Genomic DNA, 9,021 nt, shown 5'->3' with positions numbered 1-9,021 from the left:
ATAAATTTAAACGTCCGCCATCCCCGATCTTAATGTAACGTTGATCAACGATTCTATCCACTAACAAGCGCACAATTATCTCAGCGGTATTAAGCTCATGAGGTATGATGTATTTCACATCGGTAATGTGTGCCTGTATAAATATATATCGAAGACCGCAGAAACGAACGTTGTAAACAGGCTTCACCCTAAAATACTTAGCTCTCGTCATACGATGAAATTTATTTAAATATATATATATATGTATATGTCTAACAGTTATCTATTCGCAGGCTCGTTATTGTGTACCTTTATGTTGTACATTCTCATGTTATTTCATGATACCATCAATCCCCGAAAAATACCAAGGTCACAATGTTTTTCCAAAAAAGAAACTGCGACGCTTTTAAGATTTCTCTAAAACGTTCGTGTTAGCTAAAAATCAACAGGTATTTAAATAGCGACGCGTTTAATTGGGCTATTAATTGGTACTGGATGGGGATAAGGGCGGTTTAGGCATCACTCGACATTGTCGAATCTGAGGTATCGATCATGTCAGTCGACTTTTTATCCCTCATGGCATTTTCGATCGCCGATCAAATTATATCTCGTTCCAACTATCGAAAACTGCGTGATATTTCGACAAATTCTTAGCACAATTCTTTGATCGTCTTTTTTGAAAGTAAAAATGCGTAATCGGTAACACTTAGGAGAGTTCGAAACCGGTATTGCTGGTGACAGCGTAGCGCAACTTCTCTCGCAACGTGCTCTTTTTCTGATAATTGGGCAACTTGAGCAAGTTGAAGCACGTTGACGAAGTGGGCAGTCGATTTTGCGGATCCTTCTTGCGAATCGTGAAGAAACCCCTGATCACGCTGCCTAAATTGCAAAAAAATTTCAAACAAATTAAATTTACCAAAGAATTTGAAAAGTATTGAAAATCTTTCCAGTTTTTTGATTTTATAGCTGATGAAATGATTGACTTTCATCTGTTTTCGAAATATTTTATAACATACCAATAGTGTCGCCAGTATCCTCGTCATCGCAAACTTCTACGCATCGTATGGAAAAAGGTGGCTCCAAGTGAGCGAAACCCAGCAGAGGTGACTTCGAGCAACTCGTCACGAACTATCATAAACGTTATTATTATTTTCCAAGAAGATTATTAATATAGAGAATGGATTATTAATATCCATATTAAAAATATCTCAAGAAAATCTTTAGTACATTATTGATTAGAGAGAAATTATTAATTATCTTTGTGATTATTACCTTTAAGAACAAGCCTCTTTCTTCTTCCGTAAAATCCTTTTCTAAAATGTCCCACAACCAGCACACTACTCGATGACTATCGTGAAATCCTCCATAATATTGCGTATGCCTTCGTAAATCTCGCAGATCCAAAGGTACATTATCACCCGAGATCAATCTCTGTAACTATAAAGCCAAGTGTTTCATGATAACTCGTATACAAGTATATAAAAAATAATACAATATAATTATATTATTAATATTATCTGTATGACATAGAAATATTAATCATAGGATTGTATTTGCTTTAAGTATTTTTCATAGGATTGTATTTGCTTAAGTATTTTTATTTCATATTAAATTTTCTTCAGAATATAGAGCTTATAATTAGATTCTAATTTAAAAAGTCATTGAAATAATTTATTAATTTAATTGTTAAGTCACACATTTAATTATATATAATTATATTTAATTTACTATATTCAAATTAATGATTCCATACTACTTAATTTCGATATTTCAATCATAAATTGCACTACAAATAAATATAAATAAGTGTTCTTGAATTATCACCTCGGGCGTTGAGAACAACGAGAGCCATTCGGGATTAATGATTGAGCGGAATCCCTTGATGAAGGCGGTCGTTTGCTCCTTGATCTGATGATACATTCTATAGTGCGCCATGTGGTGGATATATTGAATCTTGTTCTGATTGGTCACGGCAGTGGTGCGCCCGCCAGTGATCAGCTCGTGCGTGACCAGCTTGCCGAGTACATCCTCATCGAGAGAGAACGTCAACTCCAGCTCACGAATATCACCTTTGTAATGCTTTACTAAAGTCAGACTACGGTAGAGATCGCGATCTAGTGAAGCAAGCTCGTCCAACCAGCTATACAACGCGCCGCCTGTTTGCCCGGAAAATTGCGAGACAAAGAATGACGCAAAAGGCACGTCCACGACGATACCCTGGAAAGCGATAAGAGATCGATCGTTGTAAAAGAATTGACTTTATTTGAAGATACTGGCTATATATAATTTTTTCTCGCAATAATCTAGATGTGCTAAAATTACATAGAACGATAAATAATATTCATAAACAATGAATATTTAAAATAATTATTGACACATGAGAAATTTTTTTAATTATTTTCAAAATATTTTGTACATTTTTATTTATAATTGAAACTAAATTGCATTTACAAGCTTTACTGATTATGGATAAGAGTTTACCTCATAAACCGCTTTGCCAAGCATCCGTCCGACGAATTCGAATAGTTGCAAGTGATTGTCCTGCATGAAAGATGTGGGAGACGGGTAGAGTCGGTTTTCGCTGGTAGCTTTAAACAAATTCAAAGATGGATCGAATACTCGTTTTATTGTCTCTTCTAAGAATTCCTTAAAAACTCCGTCTTGATCGATACCGGCTTCAGCTAAACCTTGTTCGTTTACGAAACGTACCCTAATCACACCTTTCAGTGCTTGTGATGGCAACATGGCCAATTGTCTGTATCCATCCTCAACTATCCGCGTTCTGTAAAATATAAAAGAGTATATTCTTTTAATTATTTAATAATAATTAAAAGAATTGTATTAAATTTATATCTATCTTATTGACAAAAAAATTAAAAAGAGATATCCAGTCTCTGAAAAATGATATTAGATATTATTACATAAAGAAAAGATTTGTTATTTTTGTTAAATGTTTTATTTTCAGAAAACAGTATCAAATTTAAGAAAATATAATTAAAAATTTAATTAAAAATTTTTTTCAAATTTTTATGTTTTAAAAAAATAAATAAATATTGTAAAATGGGTAAAGACATAACAATAGACCTGTGCACAACAATGAGAGTAGTAGGTGGACTGTTGCAAGCGCTCTCGGTCAAACCCATCACTGCTTTCTCATCGGCTATGTGCTTGCGAAATAATACGACTCGTTCGGAGTGGGGGATGACATGAGGCATTTTTGAGAGTAAAAGTGCTGCGCCACGTCGTCCCTTTTCCAAATCAGCCAAGAAGCCAGATACTCGTACTTCCTGTAAAAAAAAATTATAAATCATTATATAATCGCAAATAATGAAACTGATATAATACAATCTCTTTATTTTAATTACACGAGAAAAATCAGAAAGTAAAGAATTTATTTATTCCTATATATCTATAATTTATATCTATAAATGCAAAAATCAATATTAAAAAATATTTAAAAAATATTACATTCATTTTTAAAAATATTACATTACTAGAGAAAGTTTTTATTAATTAATACAATAACATTTTTTAAAACTTGTAACATAAAATTTTTGCAATATAAGTCTAAGGTATTCATAAAATATAAATTAAAATATACTTAACTTGGCTAACCAGTGACCTTCCGGGCAGAACGTTCTGCGACAATCACGTCGATATATTGCCATTAAAAGAATGTAAAGTGAGATAAACAAAGGATTGTTGGATACCGACTTCACATCTATAAAATACAAAAAATTGCATGCATTTATCTTCATATATTAATCTTATAAATTTTGTTTTCTATTTTTCTTCTTACAATTTTGATTAAGCAAAAAACAATAACAAAAAATGACAGAAATCGACTTACCAAATAAATTAGTGAGAACCGCTTTGTACAAAAATTGATTTAAAAAATATGACATAGTAATGAAGTCCGTGAGCTTGAAGGGATCTTGATGTTCGTACATTTCCATATCATCTAAAATGCTGAAATTGAAAAATCAAGAGATTAGCGCACATATGAAATTAATCGAGACTAAATTTAATCAAATTGTTTGAAAAAAAATCATATTACTTACGTAACATAGTGCGTCATACAATCGGCGAACAGTATCAGCATTTGGAATTCAGGTGCTGTGCATTTGGTGTTAGCCGCCAAGAGATCTAGAAACGCTTTTAGACCACAGTGCGGTCCCAGAGTGGTCAAAAACAGCCACATGTGATAAAGAATTTTGCCTTGATAGCATAATCCTATTTTTATACATGTTATTAGTTGATATTTTTGTATATATGACCTTGTGTATGATTATGCATTGGTTTATTATACATACCCGTTAATATCTCTATCTTCATCTGTGTGAGCGTATGCAATGTAGTTTGATATAGAGAACAGATCAAAGCTATCTTGGTAGCTTCTGGACTGCTCAACTTTCTGTAGTTCTTGGTACTGTTGTTCCTATTAGTTCGAGCCTCAAGAAATGCCCGCCGGAAAATATTCGCGCTTATGGAAGAAGTACTTTGCTGCTCTACCGGAGGTGGTACCTCTTTCTCGACGAATTCGATTAATGGCTGTTCTGAAAATAAAATAGAGAGTAACCAGGAAGCGAATTGATTTTTGTTGATTAAGTTATCACACCTTTATATGAATTGTAATTCTTTGTAAGGAGTATCAGAATTGGTAAAATTGATAACTCTCACCAACTAAATGCGTAACGATCCTGCCCGTCCAAAGACAGGCAAGTTGTAATTTTACCGAAGGAGTCGCGTCCTGCAAGGAGGTGTCGATTGTTTGTGCAAACCAGCCTAATACTGGATGCCAATGTGTCAAATTACTCCGTTTGGCGACTACATATTGTTGACATGCTTCCAGCATTCTCGTCACAACGAACTGAAAAGGATTCATGAAACATTATCAATATGCTTGCAAGAGAAAAAAATTACTACTTAATAGCTTACCGTAAAAGAAGGAAAGCACAACTCTCTCAATATTTCTTCCCTTTCGATATTCGCCAATTGTATCAAATTAGCAAGTAAACAAAGCGCGTAACTGCCCTCCAGAGCGTTAAAGACGATCCTTAAATTCTGTTCGGAATTTAGCAACTCCAAACTTCTCGCAAACAGATTATTTGTTATAAACGATGAAATGCACTATAAATAATATCAGAAACTTTACATATTTAGATTAGAGAAAAAAATATCATGATGTATAACAAAGCCCGTAAACATTTTCTTTTTCTTTACCTCTGGTGACAAGATATTCAGGTGATAGACCAGAGCTGGTACGCTAAAGATGTTAATTAGAAACAGAGACACCAGTTTGTCGGACATTTGCGAAGAGATCAGTGGTCTCAGTGTCAGAGTAACTGCTGCTGAAAGTGTAACTGGTTTCAAAGCAATTTTCGCTCTACCTAGTCCCTTCATTAAGAGAGCCTGAAGTGGAAAATAGTTTAGAATTGTTAGAGAAAGAATCAATCAAGATCGTTAGAAAACCTCTAGTTGCATAACAGTTACCTGCATAGTAGCATAAAATCCATTGTTAACTAGGTGGCCCATTATGTTTGCGCACAGCTGACTCATCCCAGTCTTTAGTTGGTCCATACCCTTCACCTTCTGTATTGCCCACGTTCCAGGCGATGTGAAACTCACCAAAGTGTGCAGTCGCAGAAGTATGGATTTGTGATCCGATACCCTCTCCGGCTTCAGGCTGTCCAAGCCGGAGAGACAGTGGTATAAAATTGTCTTCATTTGCGATATCCATGATATGTAGTGATCCTTATGGAACGCCACTCCAACGTAAGATATCTTCGGAGATTCGGAGTCGAGAGTCAGGACAAGGTATCTGAAAGATCATCTTGATTGAACGATATTCTGGATCTTTGGAAGAATATTTATTGCATGTACTCACCTACACACTCTTTCTATTCTTTCTTGATCCCTTTCTTTTTTATAAATTATCAAAAATCTAGAAATAGTTCTATACACCTCTAGAGCAGGTTTTAACTCCACTGTTGCATTGTCGGCGTTGGGGTCATCAAGAAAATTGTTATCAAACTCTTCTCTAAAAATAAAAACAGTCTTGTCAGATAACTGTAATCTTCGTATAAAATTATATAAGCATTTTTTTATATCAATAAAATGCTCTTTTATGCTACAAGCATAATTCAATTCTTGCAAGAGAAAAATTTAATTCAAATTTGTTAATTGAAACAATAGTCCAAGGCAAATAAAAATGTATTTTATACTAATTTTATACTAATTTTAATATTAAGTGAAATAGAAAACGAAATGAATTAATATATAAAATATCTCTTTCTCTTTCTCTCTCTGACATTTTTTAATGATTTGATTTATCTTTGTATTTACTTGGAATTCTACGAATCTGACTATCAGCAATATTTATGTATACCACAGAGAGATAACTGCATATTTTTACACAGTTATTTTATAATATTGATCAAGTTCAATATCGACAACATAGGCAAATTTCTGTTCACACTGCACAAGCATCTTCACATAAACATCAGCTCGTACGTATTTGTATGACCATGTGTAATACTGACAGGTAACTCGCACTCTCCATTTCGTGTGGAGAGGCCCTAGGCTTTGTCTCGCACTTACAGTATCCGTTTGGTGAACCGAACACGAGCGAGCCAGGCTCGAATGTGAGCCTGAATCAGAGTAGCCGCAGCTTCTCTACGCTTTTCATGCGCCCGATCCTCGCGTGCTGCCTTCTTCTGCTGCAGAAAGCTACCCTTCGACGACGAGCCTTCCGCGCAGAACATCCTTGAGTTCTCGATCACCGATCACCCTCAGGGCTGCGGGGTCCGAACAACCCCTAGATGCCTACGCTTCTCCTCCGCCTCCACCTCCTCCGCGTCGTCGTCGTCGTCGTCGCTCGCTGCTAACGGCGAGGCATCTCCGAGGCATCCTCGTCAGCTGACGGGCATCTATCAGTATCCCCCACTACGTATCCGCTTCTTGTCCGTGTTGTATCACTTGTCGGGACGCGGCGTATTAGATTAAATCGTGTCCGAATCCGCCTCCACAACGAATTCACTATCGTGGCTTGAAAATTCCAGTGTGCTTCAATCACTTCAATCACTCCAATGTCGTCTTTCTTGAGACTTAAGATACCCTGGTCAGCTGACGGGTATTTACAAACCCCCTCTTTCTCCCAGAAGCGAAAATCACTCAGCAATGACGGAGTAGAAGATTCAGGGCTCCCGAAGCATATCAGATTAAAGATAAATTAAAGATGAAATAATTTTTCTTAATATTTCGATGAATTTTTTCTTCCATAATGTACGAAGTAGGTTCTACAATCTCTTTTTGTATTTATGCATAATTTGCTTATATAATTTTGATGGATCACCCAAAAAAAAAAATGAAGAGCAGTTATCGATGATTTATAATTATAACATTTATATAATATGAATAGATTTATTTTTACTTGTTTAACTCAAAAAAGATTGAATTACAAAATTAGAAATTTTGCTTTAAGCAATTATATCGATTGAAACGTCGATTAATTTAACAGTGATTAATTTATAAAATGTATTTTAATATTTTATTAATATGAAATTATTAATTTTTTGTTTGTTAACAAAATTTAATGCATTTCTCTGTCAGTAATTTCTACAAATATAGATCAATTTGGAAATCTTTGTTTTTAATGTATTCTTTATTTTTTTCTAATAGGACAAAAAAAAGAAATAAAAATATCTGTTTCCATCCAATGCATAAAAATCTCTCAATTTATAAATCTCTCGCTCTTTTTTAAATTTTTATAACCAAAAAATATAAAGATTAAATAAGTTAAGAAAATCAATTTAATTTAATTGATAAAAAAAAATAGACATATAAATCAATCGGAGTTTGACCAAGGTCAACCTAAAATCGTAATCTTTCTCGGAAATTCGATCACTTGGAGCTGTCTCGAAGTCGTTTCGATATCTTGCGTCGACCTATCGAATCCGCTCATCTGCCGCGCTTCACACCGTTCACAACGACATCTTTCGCGTGCGCCGACCCTCAGTTTGCACCAGAGTGCGCATTGGTGCATTTGTATTTGTATGTTTTCTTCTGAATTTCTCCTAAAGTAGTCCTGTATTTCCACGACGACGTATTTTCGTTTCACGATTTCAAGACAGGGGAGAAGATAGCAAGTGTTTTTCAGCGAGTGACGGGAAAGAGAGAAAAGTAGATCAAATTCGCTGTTCATTAGTCCGATTTGTGACGTTCGGCGACCGTCACGGTGACCGTGGGAAAACTCGAAAATGTTCCCACGCTGCCGTTACGCTGCAAGTGTATGTCGCGTGTGCGTGTGAAATTCCTCTGGGAGGATACGGAGCAGAGCGCGGGGTCCGGGGGTCGCGGGGAGCGACGGGCAAGAGGATGAGCGCCCAGGGGCAGGAGCACGGACACGCGGTGGTCGTCTGGGAGTGGGAGAATCGTCACGGACGTTGGCGGCCTTATAGTCCGGCCGTGTCGCAGCATCTCGAACGAGCCCATTATAAGAAGCTCACGCGGGTATTTCTCAATGACGCGGATCCCAGCCTCGACAGGTCCGAATGACACGCACGACATGCTATTCGATATCACGTTCTTACTTGTAGTAGTTGTAGCCTGTCTTAATTGCACTTGCCTCGTGATAAAAAGTGAAGCAGGTGTATGTTTGGGTTTTGTAGAGAAAAAGAGAAAAAAAGAGGGAGAAGAGGGAGAAAGAGAGAAAGAGAAGTTGAGAATGGAATGAGCAGATGTATATGATGAACCGTATAATTTTATTATTAGTGATAATTGATTATTTATCGAAAATTCGATATTGAATTTTTAGGATTATTTTTAGGCTTCAAATTTTGCTTCTTATTTTATTTCGAAAATAATAAAAATGTGATGATTTTAGTTTATTTGTATTAATTTTATTTTATTTTTAAAAATATATTTTTAATATTTTAGATATTAAAATATATATATATATATATATATCATATATATATGTATATATATATATTATATATATATATATATTATATATATATTATATATATGTATATATATATA

The 9,021-nt window shown here is 35.1% G+C and overlaps 2 protein-coding genes across 2 annotated transcripts in view; one reads left to right on the top strand and one right to left on the bottom strand.

The window, feature by feature from the left end:
- Positions 1-685: 685 nt before the first annotated feature.
- Positions 686-6,743, bottom strand: LOC105619120 (ubiquitin-protein ligase E3B). The gene is made up of 16 exons (XM_012200650.1): positions 6,580-6,743; positions 5,867-6,019; positions 5,473-5,800; positions 5,203-5,391; positions 4,918-5,109; positions 4,660-4,849; positions 4,293-4,535; positions 4,041-4,212; positions 3,830-3,948; positions 3,581-3,700; positions 3,064-3,262; positions 2,461-2,761; positions 1,804-2,196; positions 1,252-1,416; positions 996-1,107; positions 686-858 (listed from the first exon to the last, which is right to left on the bottom strand). The coding sequence occupies exons 1-16, from the start codon at positions 6,741-6,743 to the stop codon at positions 686-688; spliced, it is 3,213 nt and encodes a 1,070-aa protein (XP_012056040.1).
- A 1,612-nt stretch (positions 6,744-8,355) lies between these two features.
- The window catches only part of LOC105619119 (protein deltex), a 3,630-nt gene continuing 2,964 nt past the window's right edge, over positions 8,356-9,021 (top strand). Inside the window, 1 exon segment of the mRNA XM_012200649.1 lies at positions 8,356-8,525. Within this exon segment, the coding sequence (XP_012056039.1) occupies positions 8,356-8,525 (170 nt within the window).

This window comes from Atta cephalotes (genome assembly GCF_000143395.1).
Source record: "Atta cephalotes unplaced genomic scaffold scaffold00019, whole genome shotgun sequence".
Classification (NCBI taxonomy): domain Eukaryota; kingdom Metazoa; phylum Arthropoda; class Insecta; order Hymenoptera; family Formicidae; genus Atta; species Atta cephalotes.
This window is presented reverse-complemented; position numbering and strand designations above follow the sequence as displayed.

Coding starts and splice junctions, on each gene's coding strand:
- LOC105619120 (XM_012200650.1), bottom strand. CDS start 6,743: ATGTTCTGCGCGGAAGGCTCGTCGTCGAAGGGTAGCTTTCTGCAGCAG. Junction 5,801..5,866: donor AGAATAGAAAGAGTGTGTAG/GTGAGTACATGC, acceptor ATGATCTTTCAG/ATACCTTGTCCTGACTCTCG. Junction 5,110..5,202: donor TGAATATCTTGTCACCAGAG/GTAAAGAAAAAG, acceptor TATTATTTATAG/TGCATTTCATCGTTTATAAC.